At 35.6% G+C, this 24,651-nt stretch overlaps 1 protein-coding gene and 1 long non-coding RNA gene across 4 annotated transcripts in view; both read left to right on the forward strand.

Moving 5' to 3' along the window:
• Nucleotides 1–24,651, forward strand: part of LOC310643071 — a 937,169-nt gene that overhangs the window by 285,270 nt on the left and 627,248 nt on the right. The window lies entirely within an intron of this gene.
• The window catches only part of PAPSS1 (3'-phosphoadenosine 5'-phosphosulfate synthase 1), a 46,124-nt gene that overhangs the window by 7,428 nt on the left and 14,045 nt on the right, over nt 1–24,651 (forward strand). For all 3 annotated transcript variants that reach the window (XM_083366894.1, XM_083366893.1, XM_083366895.1), the window contains exons 3-10: nt 651–886; nt 2,827–2,965; nt 4,089–4,207; nt 9,521–9,634; nt 10,448–10,559; nt 12,590–12,795; nt 14,684–14,819; nt 17,311–17,579. In XM_083366894.1, coding sequence (XP_083223020.1) covers nt 651–886; nt 2,827–2,965; nt 4,089–4,207; nt 9,521–9,634; nt 10,448–10,559; nt 12,590–12,795; nt 14,684–14,819; nt 17,311–17,579 — 1,331 coding nt within the window. The remainder of the gene's footprint in view (nt 1–650; nt 887–2,826; nt 2,966–4,088; nt 4,208–9,520; nt 9,635–10,447; nt 10,560–12,589; nt 12,796–14,683; nt 14,820–17,310; nt 17,580–24,651) is intronic.

Genomic DNA, 24,651 nt, shown 5'->3' on the forward strand with positions numbered 1-24,651 from the left:
CACTATGCAGATTTTATGTTCCTTTATTTCATTGACATTGTGGCTGATTTTGGCATAATTATAATAAAGATCGTGATTTATTATACTAATATGGTAGGCTGAACAAATTTTCAGGTACTCCTCAGGGTACCATCGGCTAGACAATGTTGGCTGGCGACCCCCAGGGGGAGGGCCTTCTCTGTGGGAGCGCCAGCCCTGTGGAACCAGCTCCCCCATGAGCTTCGGATGGCCCAAGATCTCCAGTCGTTTCGCCGCGGCCTCAAAACACTCCTTTTCCACCTGGCTGACCTGGACTGACAGGGATTTTAATTATGTTTTTAATTTTTTAACTCTAATTTTTAATTTATTTTAATTTTAATTTATTGTACAGAGGCCTTTAATTTTAATTTTATCTTAACTTCTGTGTTTATTGTATGTTATTGTTGTTAGCCGCCCTGAGTCCTTCGGGAGATAGGGCGGCATATAAGTCCAAATAAATGAATGAATGAATGAATGAATGAATGAATGAATGAATGAATGAATGCATGCATGCATGCATGCATGCCAGTCTTTCCACTTTTTTGAACACTGGAACTTATTCTTGACTTGTAAAAATAGTTGTCTGCATAGATGAAACAAATTAATACTTTGCTTGTTTGAAAATTATGTAGGACTGTCTGGAGCTGGAAAGACCACTGTTAGTATGGCACTTGAAGAATATCTAGTATGCCATGGCATTCCATGCTATACCTTAGATGGTGACAACATCAGACAAGGCCTCAATAAGAATCTAGGTTTTTCACCAGAAGACAGAGAAGAAAATGTCCGTCGGATTGCTGAAGTTGCTAAATTATTTGCAGATGCTGGCTTGGTGTGCATTACAAGTTTTATTTCTCCTTATACCCAGGTGAGCATGTTTTCCTAATTTTATTGCATGCTTTCCATTTTACCATTTCTAGGGCATGATCATGTAATTCATTACTGAAAATGGACAATAGAATCAAATTAAATTTTGTGTGGAATCTCTTGCACACTTCAGATGGATAGATTTCCACTACAGTATTACTTTATTTTATTTTATTTTAATTTAAAACATTTATATGGACGTCCATCTTATAACCAGCTCCAGGTGGCTACCAATCAAAAGTTTAAAACAGCACAAAAGCCATATTTAAACTATACAAACTTGTCAGACCCCCAACAGAGAAAAGGGATATTTTGTGGGATGTGAAATCATCATCATCATCATCCTTCTAGGAAGGAAACAAAAAGATTACAAGTCCTCAAGTAGTCTACTTTCATAAACGGGTCAGCACCAGACAAGCAACAAAGCAGAAAACAATATGTAAATCAAGGACCTTCAAGAAGAAAACTTCACACTCAACAAAACTGTCAGGGCAAGCTACTGCATCTAATTGGGCAGCAAACACTACACTCACTCATACTTTGATTTTATCAAATTGGGTAATGAGATGCCTGCAAGCAACCAACCAGGCTCAAAGAACAAACAACAATAACGTTTAACTCTGGGCTACAGATATTTATCTTCTGTTGGATTAATATAATACTTGTTATTTTTATTTATAGGCTAGGTCAGTGTTTTGAGCAATTAGATTCTCTAAAACATTTGACCGCTCAGTTTCAGGCATGAATAAAAGCAGTTTAACTCTGGCAAACTATAGATATTGGTTGAAAAATACAAGAGTAATTAGTATTGCAACCTTATAGTTAGGGAAGTACTTCTTCCTTTCCAAGTGGTGGCAGTGAATAAAAACTTAATGACAATAAACTTAGATATTAGTGACAGATTTTGATTGAAGGAATTGCAAATTGTTTCTTTTACTAGTGATTTGTATGTGGAATATAATTTGGAAAATACAATTTCAAGTACAATAAAATATTATGTTACCCTTTAGTCTTTTATTCGGTAGAAGGGCTGCTAAGTTTGATTTTAAATAACTGTTACACGATATGGTGGTTCATCCTTATTAAGCTAGAATGACCTGATTTGCCATACTAGCAAATCATGTTCTGTTACAAATGGATGAACTACAATATGGCTTAGAGCAGACATGTCAAACACAAGGCCCGGGGGCCGGATCCGGCCCACGAAGTGGTTTCATGCGGCCCGCAAAGCCATCCTGGAAACAGTGAGGGTACGGCCCCCACTGCCTTGGCCCTGGCCCAGAGACCCTCCTCCTGCCAGAGACCCTCAGATCTGTCCCACTCCTACCCAGGCCCCTATAGGCACCCTTGATGCGAACGATGTAGAGCTGGCCACGCCCACCCAGTAGGCCATACGCAATCTAGCCACGCCCACCCAGTAGGCCATGCCAACCCTGGCCACACCCACCCGGCCCCCTGAGGGCAACCGCAATGCTGATGCGGCCCTCAATGAAATTGAGTTTGACACCCCTGGCTTAGAGCAATTTATGAACTTGACTCTTGCAGGCAAAGGCTGGGCTTAAACATCTTGTTAAACTGCACTGAATAAGGGTTTGGACTTTATAAGTTCTGATTCATTGGTTTCAGTTTAAAATGATATATGAATCCCACATTGCAATTTATAAACCATAGTTTATACCTTACAGTTCTATGTGACCCCAGCAGCTAGATTTGCTCAAATAACTATAAATTTTAAAAATGGGAACCTCGCCAGAATTTTTGCAAATCAAGATTAGTGGGCTGAATTAATTTAATTGCAGTCAAGTTTAGTTACTGAACTGGGCTTACAAGGAAAGGTGGTTGTATTAAACTTTCCTTATATTAGCACATGTGTAATGGAGCTGTGGCTACATACGTTGTAATAAAAGATTTTGTTACAGAAATTTTTTCTTTGCTGCTTAGGACCGCAACAATGCAAGACAAATTCATGAAGTAGTAAGTCTTCCTTTCTTTGAAGTATTTGTGGATGCTCCACTGTATGTTTGTGAACAGAGGGATGTGAAAGGCCTTTATAAAAAAGCTCGTGCTGGTGAAATTAAAGGTGAGGGTGAGCCTGAGTGTTAACATTTTACCATTTTTCTTAGAATACTTAGGTTGGTACATATTTTTCCCCCATACATTTTATATTTTTATGATGCAGAACTGAGAGACTGTTGTTCAGTTCCTGTTTCATGCTGTAACATAGTTTGTTTACTTTTCGCTTAAAATGATGGTTAAATCTAGTCATTGTGATTTGTAGACCAAAGTTTCCAGCTTAATCAACGAGTTATGCCTTGTTCAACAAAGTAAGCCTAAGGCAAACCACAATCTAATATATTAGCCACTGCTAGTTGTATTTAGATGCTGTGTTAAGTCACAGATCTAAAGGCTACAAAAGAAATCTTATATCATTTGCTCTGATAGCTTAGAATCATTTGTTTTCTTTTTTGTAAAGATTTATTTTGATCTATCTGCAGATGAAAATACTCTGCAGATAGAAATGCTCTTTAATTGACTTTTTGTTAATATAGATCACTAGATGGATATTATCTCATTCTAGTCATTGGAGTTATGAATCAAGCTGGATTATAATAGAATGTCTTTGTAGGTGATAGTAATGTTCATTAAATGTATATATGAATTGTGATTCTTTATAATTATCTGACATTGCAAATCAAACACCTTTGCTTAGCCAGAATACTGTGCCCCTTCTAAGCTTCCCTAATTGAAAAAAGGTATTGTGGTTTTGCCATTGCATAACAAACAGATATAAAAGTTTTAATTGCTTATTTTCTTGTCTGTTAATGATTAACATTTGCTTGTTTAGGTTTTTTTTCTTTAAAATCTTTGCTGATATCACTTAATATTTGAATTTGCCTGAATTATTTTGACTTTCAAACTCGTGTACATTAGTAAATATTCAGGTAGGTTATTTGCTAGGATGAATAAGGAGCAAATACCTAAATTTGTACTGTTGCATACATCTTGATCCAGCTTTGCATACCATGGGTTAAAAAAATCAGTTACTAAAGCAATCAAGGTGTATGTTAATTCTATAGCATATTGTTCACTTCCTTATTACTTTAAGCTAAAATATGTGTGTGAGGCCCTTAGTGCATGACCAACAGAGTAATAAAAATCTCACCTGAAGTGCTGAAGTGTATTAAGTTTTGTTTTTCATGCAGGTTTTACTGGCATCGACTCAGAGTATGAAAAACCTGAAGCTCCCGAGTTGGTGCTCAAAACAGATTCCTGTGATGTCAATGATTGTGTTCAACAAGTTGTGGAACTTCTACAAGAACGGGTACGAAGGCTCTAAATATTGAATTCTAAATTTCTCCTGTACTCAAAATGGTTTCCCCTTCAGTCCTCACCCCTATGTGTTGGGGTGTATGTCTGCAGGGAGAAAGCCTGCCAAACATTTAAGATATTTCTGTGAGCTGAAAACCAGTATTCTAGACCATAGGGACAACTTTTGTGCATTTGAATTTTTCAAATTTTGTGTTTTATTCCTTAAAACCTAGAAGTATCTGCTGATATAGTGATTCTCTGAAGTTGACATGTGATCATCCTAACAATTTATGTATCAGTATGAAAGAATATCCTGATTTTATTGGTTCTCTTTAAGTTATTTGCAGCACTGACCTGATCTGTGATAATATATCTTCCATTCTTTCATCTATATAACCATGGGAAAAATTGTTTTCAGTGGAGAAACTACAATTTAGAATCAAAGGAGAGAAAACAGACCCAAATGAAATATTCAAACCAGAGTTATAAATATGGTTGGCTTTTGTTTTACTATTTATTATTCTGTGATTAGGGAGAGTTTGTCATTTACTGATTTATTCAGACTACCAGATTTTGGGGAAATATGTTTTCTAATATAAGTGATGCATATTAGTGATAATTGTCTTTTATTCAAGTAAGTTTTACCATATTCTACAGGACTCCACAGAACAGGCCACTGTATATCTTCACATACCTAGTCATCTTCCAACTTCAGTTTACCTGCTGAACTATGCAGATAAAATAGCTGGAAACAACATTCCTGCAATATTTTCAAAATCAGCACTGTTGGAGGAGAATGTCAAAGAATAGCAAGTTACAAGTACTTCATTGGAAAAAATACAAAGCTAAGATTAAAAGTGTTTCCACCCTGAGGACTGATAGAGATTCATAATTTGTTTTGTACGTCTTGAAATTAATCTTTATACTGAAAATATACACAGTTAAAATTATTTTTTAACCCCCTTCAGACTTTATACATGTAATATCTAGTCCTGCTGCATCCTCATGAACTATCCAGTGCACCACTTCTTGTTTGTGTTTTTATTAATCAAAGGCTTATTAGTTTGGGCAGCGATCTTCATAATTTGCTGTAAGATTGTTGTTAGGCTGGCACTGATTTCATAACTGATACAATTCCATAGTAAGTATACAGTTTTTATCCAATTCTCAATTACTGTAAATAGTCCTCAACTTACAACAGTTAAACCCAAAATTTCTGTTGCCAAGGGAGGCAGTTGTTAAATGAATTTTGCCCCATTTTATGACCTTTTTCACCACAATGTTAAGTGAATTCCTGAAGTTGTTAAATTAGCTTCCCTACTGACTTTCTTGTCATAAGGTTGTAAAAGCTGATCACATGACCCTGGGACACTGCAACTGTCAAATATGAGTCAGTTGCCAAGTGTCTGAATTTTGATCATGTGACCATGGGGATGCTGCAATGGCTGTAATTGTGAAAAATGGTCATAAGTCACTTTTTTCAGTGCTGTTGTAATTTTGAATGGTCATTAAATGAACTATTCTAAGTTGAGGACTACCTGTACTATACAACGTATTGTTGGCTGGGTAAATTAAGGTAATGTAAATTTAGTGCATTGGTAAATATGTCAAATTCAGTTTCTTATGATGAGGGTATTGAAATTAGGAGCAATGGTATTTTAGTTAATATCTTGGAATACTTTTTAAAGTAACATTAATTCTCAAATCAGCACAATTTTCAAGTTGTCACTAGAGGTCCTTCTAAGATAGTGTTTCCACTGAGCAGTTCCGAATTAATAGGAGTTGAGGATATATTTCTACTATAAACTAATATTTTATATATATATATATATATATATATATATATATATATATATATATATATATATATATATATATATATATATATATATATATATATATATATGTAACAGGAACATTACATTTAATAAATATATATTATACGTGTGTGCATTTGTGTGTATGTTTTAAATCTTTAAATATTTCAAAACTTTAGAATACTTGCTCATTTCAGGAGCTGAGTTTCATTTCTCAGCCTAATTTTAAAATTTTGTTTATATACCAATGTTTGTCTTTATATGGTGCATTGTTGAAATGCAAATGCTGTAATATATGCATTGGATCACATGTTTAAACTAACAGAATTGATGAGAATCTTACGATATGATTAATTCTTTGCTTAGAGCAAATAACATTGAAGAAACAAAGTAGAAAAAATACAGCATGTTACTGTATGTAAAAACAAATGTTTTACCTCATAAAATAGTTTCCATTTGTGTTAATGTGAGAAAATAGTATTTTACATTAAAAATCTCCCAGTCTTATTAGTTTGATAAGAGATTCTTTAGGACACAATGTTTTTTTTAAAAATAAAACAATATACATTTAAATGTTTCTTTTTATAAAAATCTAATCTCTGTGTTTCATAAAAACATTAATATGATATTTTGTTTTTAATAAATAATAGTAAATTTTGGTATATGTTTATAATTAATTTCTATCCAGTATAAAATTGAAGTTCTGTAAATAAATCATTTCATTAGTTTAATGATATAAATATATTAAAATTTCCAGGTTTCTGAAACTGTTAATTGTAACTATATATAACTTTCAAGTATCGCTTTAATCGTATGAGACTATAATGATACAGAAAGGCCTTTTACAATTGTCAGTTAAATAAATAATATTTACTATTAAATAATTACAAAATCTTGCAATTAAACAATTCCATTTTCTATTATTGGAAAATGGAATTTGTGCATTCATTGAGTACCTTCTGTCAAACTGATTGCCTTGTTTTTAAGGCAATTAGAAGCCATATTTATTTCACCTCTTTTCATATACTGAAAATTAAATTTATTTATTTTTATTTATTTATTTTTTAATCCCATTTATATCCCGCCCTTCTCCGAAGACTCAGGGTGGCTTACAATCTAAGCACAAATCAAATGTGCTTAGCAATAGCCTTCATTCTATGTATATGCCTGCTTATTAGGGCTTTCGCCCCCCCCCCCCAATCGGCATTATTACAAAGTCAGCTTATTGCCCCCAACAATCTGGGTCCTCATTTTACCTACCTCGGTAGGATGGAAGGCTGAGTCAACCTTGAGCCTGGTGGGATGCGAACCTGCAATAATTGCAGGCAGCTGGTGTTACTTAAGGAGGCATTAGCCCACTGCTCCACCAAGGCTCTTGGATGAGTTTCATGACTGCCTAAATGGATGCTGAGATCAGTATATTTTAGACTTGTTTGTTTGATGCAAATGTAGCTCTAGTTTTTTCACAAATGTGATAGAACATGCTCTATATTTTTATCTGTTTCAAGATTGAAACCAAGCTTGAATATTGAATGTTGCCTAACAGTTTTTATGCAATAATAATGCATAAAGGAGGGTCCAGTTCTTTTTGAAACCAGTAATTCTTTTCTTTGCATCTGTCAGTAGGTAACCCTATCCATTTTCAGAGAACTAAATGGCAGCTGCCCAGATGCTATAAGCACTAACCTTTGTGGCAGATTTCTAAGTGCTTTGATGGATGTTTTTCAAATAATCAGTTTTTGCTTATAAACAATCTGGCTTCATAGGACAACAGTTGCTGTTCCCTTTGAGAATCCTTTCCCTTATTAATTTCTCATTGATGTTCCCACTGTATCCTATTAAGCTGTTTACTCAAACTATGCCAATTAGGCTTAGATAGAGGATTCCCAGGTCCTGTATCTTGAGAATATTCTGCTGAAGATATTCCAGCTTCATATTACTTGCAGTAAATGGAAGAACTGAAGACCAGACAGTGTTTGTTATGACTTGTGAACAACAGCATTGTTTTAGGAAACTGCAGGGTATTTTTCCAGTTTCAAAATCAAAGCAAACCCGACAGCTTTGTAAAGATTATATAGCTCTTATTTGGGATGAGAGAAGAGGCTGCTTAGGCACCAAAATTTAAAACTGTTTTTAGTTATAAATAATTTGGGGGATGTGTCATCGGCGAGAAATTAACTTTGTGGTGACTCCATCATGTTCCTTTCCCACTTGAGTGTTGTTCTGGTTGTCTGCATACTTCTACATGCTGTTCAGCAAATGTTATGTTGTACGGTACTGGTTTAATCCAAAATACGTTCTTGCAAAAGGGAATGGCATTGTCCATAGGTTAGTAGTTTGGGGATTGCCCATTCTCAATGCCCAGAGAAAGGAGATGAGGAATAAAAGACTGTACAGCTGCAATTTCTCTGAGCAGCACTTTATGCAATATGATTTAATGGGTTGAGAGGGAGCAAATGGTTTTTGCGCTTTTTCTGAAGGCAGGGAATTGGTCCATTTCCCTAAAAAGTGAAGGAGGAGAAAACTGTCTTTCTTGCTTGTATGTCCTGGGAGAACTCGGAGGAGATGGCATTGCTGGGGTACCTGAACATTTCAGAATTGGTTCTCTCCTCTTTTCCCTTCTTCCTCCATTGAGATCTCTAGTTCTGGCTGATAAAGAGTTATCTGCCTACGAATATATTAGGGCTGTAAAGGAATATATAGTCCTCGACTTATGACCACAAGTGAACCCAAAATTGCAGTTGCTAAACGAGACATTTATTAAATGAGTTTGTCCCACGTTGTGACCATTCTTGCCACAGTTGTTAAGTGAATCACTGCAGTTATTAAATTAGTAACGTGGTTATTAAGTGAATCTGTCTTCCTCATTGACTTTGCTTGTCAGAAGGTTGCAAAAGGGGATCACATGGCCCTGGAACACTGCAACTGTCATAAATATGAGTCAGTTGCCATGTATTTTGATCACATGACCATGGGGATGCTTCAATTGTCATAAATGTGAAAAATGGTCTTGTCACTTTTTTCAGTGGTGTTGTAACTTTGAACCATCACTAAACGAACTGTTGTAAGTCAAGGACTATCTTTACCGAATAAGTTTATTAACACCTCTTAGAATTCTCTGGTGTGCTACATTTGAGCCCTGGTGGCTCAGTGGTCAGAATGCAGTACTGCAGGCTACTTCTGATGACTGTCAGCTGCCAGCAGTTCAGGAGTTTGATTCTCACTGGCTCAAGATTGACTCAACCTTCCATCTTTCCAAAGTTGGTAAAATGAGGATTGTTGTGGGCAATATGCTGACTCCCTAAACCACTTAGAGAATGCTGTAAAGCATTGTGAAGCAGTATATAAGTGTAAATGCTATTACTGTTGCTTTTTTCCACAAATAGCACTGCTTTTTTCAGAAACCTCAAGTACTAAAGTAATAGCACAAATCCAAGTGACATTGTGAAAATTGCTTTTTAGCATCATAAATGCTTAAATAACTTTTGTTTATCCATTTTTTTCCATAGGATATTGTACCAGTGGATGCCTCTTATGAGGTGAAAGAACTATATGTGCCTGAAAATAAACTTAAGCTGGCCAAAACAGATGCAGACACATTGCCAACTCTGGAAATAAATAAGGTAGTGGGAAACTTGCAAAAAAGTTTACACAAGTAGCTATAGTATCTCACTTGTTCACATATAACTCGAGTTAGTTATTTGTGCCATACATCTTTTCTTACCTATAAACCTTTGTCATATTTTATGCTATAAAGAAAAACTCTCCCAGCCATCCAGATTGTGAAAATATGTGTTTTACTGCCAGAAATACTTTGTTCATCTGAGCGAATTGGATAGTTATTTACGAGCCTGGCTCAGTTTTGAAAGATAAACACAAACACAAGAAAGAGATAATTGTTTTCCACCGTCAAATTCATCTAATTTTCGTGAATTAGATTTACAAATCCATCTGATTGATGTTTCCTTTCCATAGCCTTTATAACTCACTAAAGTACCCCTATAGTTTAATTAATGTCTTGCATTTCCTACATACATACTTGAGTAGACACACAAAACATCAAATGAACATTTTTAATGAACACAATCAAATATGAACAAATCTTGAAGTAGATGGTTTCTATAAGCAGGTTACACATAGAAAGTTGTTCTGCTTTGTTATTCTCAGTAATGGTGAATTATTGAAACATATCATAACCCTCTTATGCAGTGTTTCTCAACCTTGAAGATATGTGGACTTCAACCCTCAGAATTCCCCAACCTATGAAGTCTACACATTTTTAAGCTGTCAAGGTTGTGAGACCCTGGCCATATATTGTATTGGTATGGTAGGTCACTCTATGGATGAACTAAGAATCATAACTTACCAAATTTTTCTCATGTTGTCTTTCTAAATGGATGCCCAGAATCTAGTACTTATGAAACATATATTTACAGGTTGATATGCAGTGGGTTCAAGTTCTTGCGGAGGGCTGGGCAACCCCACTTAATGGCTTTATGAGAGAAAGAGAATATCTTCAGTGCCTTCATTTTGACTGTCTACTGGATGGTAAGACATTTCAAGTTGACCACACGGTCCATTAATCTTGCAGAGAGACTATATATAATTCTCCCATTTGCACTTAATAATAATCAGCTGTGTGTGTGAAAAAAATTGGCTATATTCCAACTTGGAAATTTGAAAATATCTTTATTCTTTCGGAGCTGGGCCATTATATTTCATCAACCATTGTTTATTTCAAACTCAAGGTCCTGGGCTATATTTGGCCCTGGGAGACTTCAAAACAAAATTACAAGTTGAATGTGACAGAAGCCGGACATTATTAAGTACACATCTGGAGAGTAATCATGTTAGTTATATTCAGTTTCAATTAAATATGTAAAACACTTTTAATTTTTTGTTCTAGCCAAATCCACAAATTTTAGAGAATGAGTCTTTGACATGCTTCTGATAGAACAATATGGGTTTAGGTTCAGAAAAAGTTTCAGGAAAATTCTATGGCTAAACCCAGTCATCCATGATTTGCAAACCATAATAGGTAGGCTTATTGATCAGGCTATGGTCTAATGTGGTTTGTTTAGCTTTGTCTTACTGATCCTGGTCTTAGTTTTCTGTTTTTCTCATCTTGTCCTTTCCCTCCAAGTATAAATTGATATTCCTGTTCTTACTCAATGACCCTGTGTTCTGGCTATATCTTTTCATTGTTTTGGCTTATATGGAAGGTTCATTGGAAGAAAGGGCTATTATAGAGAAGAGGCTTGCCAGGATTCTTTATGAGCTTCACAAAACAACGATTAAAGATGTAAGAAAAGAGATGGTGTCTTAAAAGCATAGATCACAATACTGGATACAATATTCAGTATTTTAACAATACATGCTGGAATAGGAAAGTAATGCCGTTTTTAGAATTTCAGGTAAAAACATCCTGGAAGCACGAAAAAAGGGAAATTTGGCAATTGTTGAAACATGAAGTAGTAAACGGAGTAGTAAGGATTCAGTCCAAAAGTAGGCAAATTGGTAGCTTCCAGATGGTTTGGCCACTACCATTGGCCATGCTAACTGGGTTTGAGAAGAACTTTGAAAAAAAAGTTTATTAATGTATGTTTAAACTATCGGGCTGAAACGTATTTTTTCATCATTATGGTAAACTCATATTTTAGAATAATGAAGAACTGTTAATAGCATTGATCAGTTTAGGATAAAAACTGTGTATTATAATTGATGTAATATTAGGATTGATGGATTTCTTGAATAGTAGCTTTACTATGTCTTTGTAATATTTCTCTTACGTTTACTTTCAAATAAAAGATTTCATGAAGCCAAACCTGCCTTTGTATCAGTTTTATAATAATATATGATTGGAAAATGTTGGTGAAATTTGAATTTAAAGATCACATTTTTCATTTTTGTATGCTAAAATGACCCTTGAATACCCAATTTTGAATGCTTTTATCCTCAAAGTTAGGAATATGGGTCCTTTCATGTGAGCTTTTTTTCTTTGGGGGTGTTCAGTGATATTGAACTGCTCCAGAACCCTAAAAAGATTGCAGCAGCAAACCAGTGCTGGAAAAAAGAGTTTGATCAAGAGCTGCTGTTTGCTTTTTAGAGAAAATGAAATGTTGGAATAAAAGACACTCTGCAGGGCAGAGAAAGGAGTCACTCATTTGCTATCCTAGAGCAGTAAGAGCTGTAGTTTATCATTTGTTACTCTGATCATATTGGTGAGGAATGAAAATCCAGAAGTGCTAAGCAGGTCTATCTATGCCTCAAGAACAGAGCAGGCAACGGATTTCATCTATTTCATCATCAAAGGATGAATACAGCCAGAACATTGTAGATTAGAATAATTGTGTGCAGAACGTATAGTCTGCTCCTGAAATGTTCCATTCCTCCTTCCGAACCAATAGATCTGAATGTTTGGGCAATGCTGTCTCCATTCTAGAAGTGAATTGTACATGAAGAGGTGTACCTTGCACTGAATTTTGGAAATTGGCTGTTCTGGTTGGCTTATTCTTAATTTTAATATATTTTTGGGGAGACTTGGAGATACTTGTTATTCAAATGTCTGCTTTTTTTAGGTGGAGTCATTAATTTATCAGTGCCTATAGTGCTGTCCGTTACAGAGGAGGACAAGGAGAGACTGGATGGATGTACAGCTTTTGCTTTGCTGTATGATGACCGGCGCGTGGCTATTGTTCGCAACCCAGAGTTCTACGAGCAGCGAAAAGAAGAACGTTGTGCCAGACAGTGGGGAACAACATGCAAAGAGCACCCATATATCAAGGTAGCTTTTTCAGCTAATTTTATCATTAATCTAATGTTATTGTTAATCTGCAGTCCTTCTATAGTGTAAATATGGTTATAAATAACGTTGGTGAATAACATTATTGGAGTGGTTGCAGTATGTTTCCTATGACAGGGGTCCCCAACCCCCGGAACCATACACCGGTACTGGATGAGCATACGATGCTTCATTTGCACATATGCAGGATTCGGTTGCGTACACAAAACCATCACCTCCCCACTGCCGCTGTTGCTGGTCCGTGGAACCAGAAAGATTGGGGACCTCTACCCTATGGCACAAACCTTTTCAGATAACACTCTTGTTACATCAGTCATTTCTCTACAGTCTTTTTGTGCCTAGCCTGTTCAAGTAAGTCTAGAGTGATTGCATATCTTTTGGTACAAACAAATTCGTGTAAATCCCATATACTGTCATTGAACTGGGCAGCAATTTCTCTCATCTGGCTTATAAATATAGTGTGATCCTAGAGGAAACACTCTGAAATGAATTATTCAGCAGTAATGACAGAAAAACATCTGCCCTTTTTCTGCCTCAGGCCTTGACCAGATTAAAATAACAGACTGCAGCATTCCGTTCATCTTTTATTTTGACAAGCAGTTTAAATTATCTGTTAAACTGATCTCTTAATTGTAATGATGAAGCTAAATTTAGATTCAAGATAATTTAAAGCAGGATCAGAGATATGATTCCTGTTTTTTTTTTCTTGATCATACTCAGTACTCAGTAGGCTTATCTACAGTAATTATCCATGAGATCAGTCAGGCTATAAGACAATGAATGGTTCAAAGTGAGCTCTGTGGTTAAATGGAGTCTTGAATCAAAAGTTACTATTTTTAGGTTTCAGCATATATATGTTTGGCGAACTAATTTGTCAACTTTGGGAAGTTTTGTTTTAAATCTTTTAAACGCTGTTAATTTTAAAAAGCTCTGTTAACTATGAACCTTGAAATTTAATAATTCTTTTAAACCTTGATCAATGTTTCAATTTAATTTAATGCTATAAAGCTACCTGCTTGACCGTATTAGTCTTTTCAATGCCAAGGATTTACTGATCACCCCCAAATCAACCCCATCCTGTCTTCTCAAAGACAGCACATAATGGCACTATAGTTTTTGAAGAGGTATAAAAACATATTTTCCAGATTATTTTTCAGGTTTCATTAGGATAAATCAATGTATGGTAATGCAAAACATAGAGTTTGTAGCAAAACAATAGCATGACATGCTAATCTAAAGTTTGAGGAAATATGAAATTGTTGGGGAAAGTTAATAAGAAGTTCTGATATAGGTAGTCTTTGAGTTTCAACTATAATGGAGCCTGCACAATACAGTCATAACTTGTAACAGTCATAAAATGGATTGGTTACGTGATTGACCTGATCTTATGACATTTTTTGCAGCAGTTTAGCACAGTAATCGTAAATGCAAATGCTATGGTCATTAACTTAAATCCATTATTTGCTATGGTGCAGTTCTGCCAAAACCCAGAAGTAAGTGGTAAAACCATCATACAATGTGGCAACATAATTGTAGGACATTGCAAACGACCATAAACGTCTTGGTGAGTGCTCGAAATGTGGTCATGTGACTGTTGGCGGGGGCTGTCAGAACTTTAGTTCCGGGTCGTAGATCCCCCTTTTCAGGTAGATTATAACTTGAACATTCACTAAGCGACTGGTTATAAGTTGAGGACTAGCTGTATGTTTGTGCATATGAGTAATTCATGGCAAAAAGCAACTCAAAAGTCACAATACCAGAGATTTGGATTAACCAAGACTATTTTAGGATGCTCAGAGCAACTGTTCATATAGGTTATCTTGTCCCCATTCACATTGCTATTGATAGTCTGCTTTTTTACATTTCGTAGATGGTTATGGAACAAGGGGATTGGCTAGTGGGTGGTGATCTTCAAGTCCTGGATCGAATTTATTGGAATGATGGTCTTGACCAGTACCGTCTCACACCTGCTGAGTTAAAGCAGAAGTTCAAAGACATGAATGCTGGTGAGTTCTTAAATGGCAATGCGTAATAAAGAAGAAAATCTGGCTGCCACTTTCTAGAAACCTGCCCTGGACAATGCTGTGGAGCAGACCTGGGCATTTTATGGCCATTCAGCTGTTCCTGTCTGGTCCGTGATGTTGGTGGGGAGGTGGCATCAGCAGAGGTGGAGTATTGCCAGGGGGTGTTGGGGGGCATAGCAATGTTGGCAGGGCAGGTGACATCGGCAGGGTCAGAGCAGCGGCATAGATGGGGCAAGGCAGTGATGGGGGAGGAATCTTGGCGGGGGTGGGGCAGGATTGGCTGGGTGGGCATCGGCTCTCCACAACAGTCCCAGTTTCTCATGTGGCTTCCTGGGAAAATTAATTGCCCACCCTTGCTGTAGAGTCCGATCTTTATTTTCAACAGAACACTGTTTCTGTGGCTGCAATCATGAAAACCAATAACTGTAAAGGGGGAGAAGCGCGCACACACAAAGCCATAATAGGTTTTGCCATTTTTTTACTGTTTCTGACTGCACTCTGAAGTGGCAAAATTTGGTATTCCAAAAGAGTACACTAACCCAAACTTCCAAATCTTTTTGACTGCCTGCACAATACTTTCTTCTTCCATAATGGCTGTCTGGGACTATGGTCTCCAGTAATCTGGATAAATTTTGGTTTATTTTGTATTATGTTTTGTATTATATGGAAACAAACATAGGAATATTATGCTCAGTGGTGATAAATGGTATTAAAGTGTTTAAGAAAAAAATCTTTTGGAAAGACTTTTCTAGGCTTACAACCTAGCGATGAAGAAGACCATGGTATAGTCAGTTTGTTTTCACTCTAGCATTTTCCAGTTTGTATTATGCTGGCAAAATAAGAAACAGATCAATAGTAGTCTGACAGATTGCTTTTTCTGTGCTGTTATAGCTTGGGAAAACAGGACCAGTGTGTATTCAAAAATTGTGGGGAAGAGGGCTTGAAGTTTAGAGTTGCTACTTTAAAATAAAAACATATTATAAATATATTTGTTCTGGATCTGCAAGAGCCTAGTTTTATGACTGCAAACTATTGCAACATTTTAATGGCTAATCTGCTGTAGATATGGCTTAAAACGTCTATAATCCATTTCACATCTATGTTTTTTCCTCCTAAATTTTTAAGTATCTTGCTTAATGAAGACTTTTGAAAACTTTACAGATGGCATACTATATTTTATGACTTTTGTTGGCCTCAAGGAATATTACCATGATATCCTCTCCCTCCTGCACTCCATCGCTAAGCTGGGAAAAAATGACTGCCAATCTCAAACTTTATTTAAAGTGTGCATTTTTACCTTGGAATTTTGGCTCCAAATATTTCCTTCAAATAATTAGCATTTGGGTTCACAAACTCAAATCTCTTCTCTGGGATGTATTGGAACTGAGGTCTTGACAGTATTTACTTAAAATTGATAAACTAGTTATTGTCCAGAAACTGGATGTTAAATTGATTTAAAGAAGTAGTTCATTGTCTAAAATTGAACAACTTGACTTTTGCATATCTTGAATGCTTATGGGGAAAAAAATCAAGCATGAAATCAGAACAAAACTGCTGAAGTTCTCCATAATAAATATGAAAAATAACTTGCAAACAATTATGGATGCATGCAGAATATAAACAAGTTTATAATTTTGTTGAAGAACATGGCTCTATTCCAGCATCAACAATCCATCTGTACAGCTATTTTTTTATCTCTGATTATAGTAGAGTTGGCCTACCATGGCCAGCCGCAGGGGATAGAGAAATAGCTTTTGAATATGTTGCCATCACCATATTTCACTTATTTACACGTATGCTTCTTTTCTTCACTTTGATAAAGAGGTGACAACCCTCCTTTGGGGTTTTTGTTTGTTTGTTTTTGGTGGGGGGAGGGCAGATGGGAAATCCTGTTGCTTTAGCTGTGGGATTCAGTTCAGTTTGAGTTTAAGACATACAAAAACCACATCGATGAAAGCAACTACATTAAGTGGCTGGATATCTTTCATGTCCTTAATGCTAGCTTGCACTTTTCTTGGCAGCTATTTAAACATTCCTGCTGGTACTATTTCCCCCCCCCCCAGCTTATATTAGTAGGCAGTGTCAAGGTATTTTATATGCAGTGGTTTGATAGATCTTTGGCATGAAATAGGGATGACATAGTATTAACAGAATGTCCTCTTTGAGGGAAATGAGAGCCAGATACTCTTGACTATAGGATTTTGATGATTACCAGTAGAACTATAGTTCATCATATCAGTGTTCATACTATTGTATTCTGATCTTTAAAACATTAGCCATAATTAGGGGGACAATCCATTGAGACATCTCTCTGCAACTGGCTATCTCTGACAATCCTTCCCCCCTCTTTTTTATATGTATATTATAAGCCAAACAGAGTTGAATAAAACATTGGTGCTCACTTGTCATTGACTACTAGAATTGTTGATTTGCTACTTCTAGAATTGTTGACATCTCTCCCTTCTTTCTTCAGATGCTGTCTTTGCTTTCCAGTTGCGTAACCCTGTGCACAATGGACACGCCCTGTTGATGCAAGATACTCATAAGCAGCTTCTGGATCGAGGTTACAGGCGCCCAGTTCTGCTTTTGCATCCTCTGGGTGGCTGGACAAAGGATGATGATGTTCCTCTGATGTGGCGAATGAAGCAACATGCAGCAGTGCTAGAGGAAGGAATATTGAATCCAGAAACAACTGTTGTGGCCATATTTCCCTCTCCGATGATGTATGCTGGACCAACTGAGGTACGACGTCATATACCACAGCTTGCTAAGTCCTTCATCCATTTGTTTTGTTCATTTCGGCTGACTTCCTGAGTTCATTTATCAATACGGTCTCCTCCAGGCAGCAGTGCTTCACCACAAGACCTTTGTTTGATTCATGGTTCTCCAGAACTCTTCTGCCATGAGTTGTTTATAAAATTTGGTTTAGAGGCCCCAATGCAAAGGTCCTGTTGTGTTGATCTTCAGAAGTTTCTTGTTTACAGACAAGCTCCTTACTGTTATTTCTTCATCTTTTCATTTCAACAAAGTTAGTGTTCTTAACATACTGAACCATAGCCAGAATTGAACAGCTGGTTCCCAATTCCTCTTCATTCTAGTGTTTTCTTTCAGATCTGTCTGTGGAGTTGAGACAAGTGTGAGTAAACAATTGAAAGCACACTGACTGAAGAAATGGCATAAAACCTTAAATTATTTTACTCTTTTTGGTGGTACTTGTGATATTGAACTTCTCTGTCATTACTATTCTATACATGTGTGTGACACTTGACTTCCTATCCACCGAGGTCGCTTTTATTCCTCTCTTTCTGTGTTTAAATTTTTATTATCTTCAAACCATTCACTGTATCTTATTGAACACTGTATCTTGTTGAAGTAAGTAAGATGATTTGCTAAGAAAACAAATCATCTTTCTTCTGCCTTAGCCCAGAAATGAAAACGAATTGTTTTCAGAATTGTTCCAATCTGTAACTACGTAACTATGCTAGGAAAGCAGTTCACTGCATGGCTTTGTTAACTTGACCTGTTAATAGATGTATAAGAAGGAAAAACTTGCCACAGAAAAACTTTGTCATTGGTTGGAATAGAAATATAATTGTGTTCCAAACATGAAATATTGCTGTTCTTTAGCTTTTTTTAAAATTGCGATTGTTACCTTTTGCTGACATTTGGAACAGCCAGAGGCTTGAGACAGGGTCACTTTCAAATCAGTCAGGCACCATGAATTATTTACTTTTATTTGCTCAGATGTTAATCCTATCCTGTTGCTTCCTCCTGCTGATGCCAGAGGTTGAAGTAATGCAATACTGTTTGCTGGGCAGGGAAACCATGGCATCGCCACACGGTGCTGCTCTTTCTCAAACTAGGGGCCAGAAAGAGCCTTCAGGAGTGTGCCATGTACTGTATTGTACTCCAATGTGGGTGAAGTCAGGACAGAGCTAAATTTGATTCAATGTACATAGTAATTGAATTAAAATTGGAATGAAATACTGTACATTCAGAATAATTAAGATGGTTATTCCTCAGTAATTAATAAAAGTTCTACTTCCATTACATCATAAAGTAAAATTAATTGAAAACATTTAGAGGGATACCTCATGGACAGCTTATGTGAACTACTACAATCCTGGGTTTGTACTGTATACATCATGCTAACCGTCAATTTGCCAAGTAGGTTCCAGATTTCTGTACACTGAAAATAGCTCAAACCTCTTTTTGATATACTTCCATCCTTTTCCTACGTTTCTTGCTGTAGCTTTGTTACTGGGAGTCTGGAAAGACAACTCAGATTGGTCTCGTAGTCTCGGAATTCAGTACTTTGGGAGAACATCAAATTTGAGAAATCCATCTTTCTTTCTAGTTGGCAGAAGTGTTTTTCCCTTAATAGGCTACTGCAAAATATACACATGAATTTCAGTTGTGCACAACTTACTTATCACAATCTTAGTTTAACACTGTGATACAGTTCTTTGATGACTGGAAGTACAGTGGTGTAATAAGCTATCTGATAAAAATCTGATACTCCTCCATAATTCTGACAGGCAAAATAACGCTTATTGATCCAACAATTGCTGGCAGAACTAACAAAACATGATATTAAAAATGTTCATCCTGAGGGTGAATACTAAGCTGAAATAATTCTAGGACTTATTCTATTATAATGTGTCATATTATTATAGTAGAGTAAGATCAGAGCTGTGTTTGTTCTTATTGTTGCTCCATACATTTTTGGTTCCTTCATGCGATCAGTGAAAAGATCGGTATGATATAATGACTAAGCTTTCCATTCAGCCATAAAACCTGGAGGGGGAATATAATGTACCCTGCCTTGAACATCTTGAAGAAAGGTAGATTATAACTGCAAAATGTATATTACGGCCCTCTGTGCATCTTGGAATCTCAACTCACAAGGCTGCAAGTTTTGAGGAGCCTATGTATATTGGAATAAAGTACAGTATCTGTAGGAGATTTGAGATAATATTTGAGAGGAGTATGAGTGGAAAGGATTAATTCTATTTTCATTTTACATGTCTAAAATAATGGCTTATTCCAAAATATTTTTTTTGTTAATAATTCACCCTTTGGACTCTAAACTGGATGTAAACCAATTATAACTTCAGTGGAAACTTTCCATTCATTCACATTCTTTGTGTATTGTCATTTTTATTGTGGCTACTGAAAATAATCCATGCCATGTATGTGGGTATTCTTTCCTATGTTTGGAGGGTATGGAAGCAAGGAGAGGAAGAAGAACTGCACTTGTAGTCCTAAGTCATGATTGCAAATAAAGTAAGAAACATTATTCAATTTATACTGTGTTTTCCAATGACCTCAGAAAACCATTTGCTAATACTGTGTTTTAGCCAACTAATAAAAGACAACTTTTCCTTTAATCATTTTCCTTAGGTCATTTAGAAGACATTGGTACCAGATTTGTTTCTGTAATACAAATGACTTGCATGCAGAACAGAGAGCTGCTACACCAATATAAGTTAACGAGTGTTGGAACATAGCTTTCCTGTCAGTAAAGATTTAATGGTTATGTTTTGTAGGACTAAATCTAAACATATCACTTTTTTCTTTCTGTCTTCTTTTTTTAAATAACATTTTTATAAAGTATGACATGCCATCAAATAAATTAGGCAAGTATATTTGCAGCAGATAGGCTGTTTTCGTATGGTAACAAAAGATACCGAAAACCAGTGATTTCTTTAGAAAAGCAAATTTGTTAGATTCCATGAGAAAGATGAATGTATATACAATTACAACTAAGTTTGCATACATTTCAAAACTATACTTTCTCACACTTGGTCTGAATGCTTATTGTAAAATGAATTGTCAACTTTATTGCATTTCCCTTATAACAGTCTGAATGTAGCTCTTCAACTGTACAATATCCTTAAATGCCCTGAGCTGAACAGGTACAGTTGTGAATCTTTGTTACCAGTGAATATTCCATCAATCAAAACTTTAGGGTGATAGGGAAAAACAGCTTTTGCAACATGCCTCTCTCCCATCAGCAGAACTCTTTTCTGTGTCCGGATACAAATCTCTGGCAGTGGATAATGTACCTCTTGGTGGTAATGTTAGCATGTTGTTGTACAAGGGATTTCTGTTTAAATATCTTTCATAGTTTTCCAAATTGTTCCAATTCAAATTCAGTTTTGGGTTTGTCAGGACAGCATGTTGCATTAAACCCCAAACCTGTCTTTGAATCACCGAGTCCTAGAATTGTAGAAAATAATTTAGGCTGCTGAGTCCAAACCTGTTCTTAGTGCAGGGATCCCAGGCAGCTAACTAGCATCTACTTTCTTCCAGTGAATGCTTTCATTGTTGAATTGCTCTTACAATTAAGATTTTCCCCCCCTTAACAATCAGTTATAATCTGTCCTTTCACATCTTAAAATCCATTTCCATATCCTGCATTCTAGAATGGTAGAAAATACTAAGTAAGGTCATACATAGTGTTCAGTATGGCATCCTTTTTAGGTATATAAAGAGTGATATTATACAGTTCCCTTTTGAAAACTAAATGTTCCTGGTAACTTGCATATTTTTCCATAGGACTGACTTTCTGCTCCCTTAATCACCTCATTGTCCTTCTCTGAAACTGTTTGTGTCTAAACCCATCTTAACAGATGGTGAACAGAATTGGTGACAGTGCTAAAGATGGAGTTAGACCAAAGCAGAATAAAGTAGAATAATTACTCTTTGTGATTTTGAAATTATATTTGGATGATGTGGTCAGTCTTGCATTTTCATTTTTTTTGTTTTGTAGCCACATTTTATTACTAATTCCTACGCAGTTTTTAATCACCTCTTGATGAAAGAGGTTTTTCCCCAAATATTATTACCAAGTGAGGTATCCTTCATCCTTCTTGCTACATAATGCCTAAATATAGCTTTTCACTCTTTGTCTTGTCTTATCCTACTTTTTTTTCTTGCCTTATTTCTATCTAACTTTCTTCCTCCTTTTTTCTTTACTTCCTTTTCCAGTACAACAGTCTGTTACTTCTAACCCATCTCTGTTCTGTATTATGGTAGTGATGATGGTTCTTTGTACCAGAAGGCAGGAAAGGAGTGTATATGTATCTATTTATATATGTATGCTTAATTGTGTATGAAAAAGTAAATGCATACGAGGGTAAAATAATAGATGATATTACTTTTTTATAGGCTGTTAATGCTAACTAGTTATTCAGTTAATCTTTTATTCTTTGTGCCTTTTTGAGGACTCCTGGCAATATCCTTGCACATAGGGTACACATATGCACATGTGCACACATACAACTCTGTCATGTGCGTACATTTTATTTGCAAAAGGGCAATTTCCAGGTCTACTTTGTTCTGAATTGACAACGTTTGCAGAGAATTTTTGACTTGTGTTTATATAATTTTTTTACTCTTTATTTTTTCCCTTGGTGCTGTTCTTAAATTTAGAGTTTTCTTTGTTTGGGATGTAAATGCAGTAGATACAGTATTCTTGAGCCCCATGCCTGTAATTTTCAGACTTTTAATCCTACCCCTTTATCTACTTCTCACATTTACTTGGTGGAATGTGTTCTTTCTTGGAGAAAATTTAGCTAAAAATTTGAGTAATTCTGCTGTAGCCCCATAAGTTTCTTCTGATTTAGCTATGTTCTTTTCCTTTTTCTATATCATCACTTACTTTTTTTGGGTTCTTTATTTCTTATTCCTTTGGATGGCATTGCTTATCCCAATACACCATGAGTATGTATATATACCGAGATAAGTTCAAAGCCATCTTGATCAAGCTCACCATACTTTAGCCAAATCAACTTTGCAGCTCTTGTAAAGTGCAATCATCCTGTGTAAGCAGATCAGTAGTTATATAATTCATATTGTGTTCCCAGAAACCAATTTTCTTATTTAGCATTATTTGCAGAAAGTAGGCATCTGGATGTACAGAGACAACTGAAAAGAATCTTGCTGTCATGAAAGCATAGAAAATATACCAATATCAAGCGTTCTCCAGAAAAAGAATTTTTTAGTACTGCTCATCTAATGCTGTCTACTAAATATAAAATCGTACTATTGATGACTTAGATTTAAAAACAACCCATGTCTGTTTGGTAAAAAATTTTATGGCAATCCTGGAAACATATTTTGTGTAGTTTGTGAATAATACTGAGTTGGTTGCAAGATAAAAAGCAAAAAAATAAACCTGGTGAATGTGTTTCTTTTCCACTTCATAGTATTTACATGTCCTTTGCATACTTTTATCAGAAGTGATTGCTATAGCTTCCAGAATAAAGCATTCTTGTTTTAAGATTATTTTTTTAAAAATAATAAATTATTCCTATAATAAAAGCACATGGATTTAAAATCTCTTGATTAGCATACAATAAGTACTATTTAGGAATAGAATTCTAGAAACATTTAGGATTTCAATTTCCTTCCTTTTTTCTTTTCTAGGTGGTAAAAAATCCTCAGATAGGAGGAACAAAATAATAATCAAAATACTGTTTCAGAATGTAAATCTGTAAATCTCACAAGTAAACTTGCAATGTTCAATATATTAATGAGAACAAATTTGCATGACAAAATTTATAATATTCAATATGTTGATGCATCTTAAAGATGTGTTACCTATCTTTAAAAAATATTTAATAAATATATAATGTTTTTTTTAAATACAAGTACTGTATATACTAAGAGCACTTCCATTTCACACATGGAAAACAACAACACATAATCTAAAATGGAAAAAAGTATGGCAATGTGTGCATCCAGAATTGTCTTGACTTTCATGTGAATTTATGCTTATCACTTACTGTAACTGATGTTTAATTTGATGACAGCCCTTGTCAAGAGGTTTAAGCCACTGTTATTACTGTGCATCTCTTGTTCCTTTCTACCACCTTTTTTCATTAAGAATTCTGTATTTCCCCCTTTCTTAAAAAAAACATATGTATGGTTTCTCTTGCAAGTTTTGGCTATTCTTTATGCAGAGAAACTGCATTGCCAAAAAAATGACAAACATATTTGTTAGTGTACATGTAAATACATCCATGTGAAATACATTCTCAGTTTGAAAGAAACATGCAACGACTCAGCCTAGAAAATACATAGTTTCCCAGATGCTACTTTTTCTTGATTAACAAAGAAATAATTAATAAATGTCTGTGGAAATTCACAGTCATCCAGGTCATGATTGTCTCAAAGATGTTTTTTTAAAAAAGGCAACTGGACTATGTTTTTTCCTTGAGGAAGAAATGTTTTCCCCCCCCTTGAGAAAAAAGAAGTTTTGCTTCTTATCCAAGAAGTTTCATCAGTTTTGACTGGATGAAACTTGATGGATGAGAAGTGAAACATCTTTTTCCTGAAGGAAAAATAATTTTTTTGTTCAATGAAAAAAACATAGTCTAGTTGCCGTTTGAGAAAGACACCTTTGAGAATGTAATAGGTTTTATTTCTTATTGTTCTTTTAACTTTAAAAGGCATTTTAACTAGTTGTTTAAAAATAGGACACTTACATAGAAAGCTATTCTCTGGAATTCTGCTTCCAATGCAGCATGGCTACCTAGTAGTTATAATAATAATAATAATAAAGTTGGAAGGGACCTTGGAGGTCATCTAGTCCAACCCCCTGCTCAGGCAGGAAACCCTATACCATTTCAGACAAATGGCTCTTCTTAAAAACTTCCAGTACTGGAGCATTCACCACTTCTGGAGGCAGGTTGTTCCACTGGTTAATTGTTCTAACTGTCAGGAAGTTTCTCCTTAGTTCTAGGTTGCTTCTCTCCTTGACTTATTTCCATCCATTGCTTCTTGTCCTGCCTTCAGGTGTTTTGGA

The sequence above is a fragment of the Vipera ursinii genome, assembly GCF_947247035.1.
Source record: "Vipera ursinii genome assembly, chromosome: 7".
NCBI classification, from domain to species: domain Eukaryota; kingdom Metazoa; phylum Chordata; class Lepidosauria; order Squamata; family Viperidae; genus Vipera; species Vipera ursinii.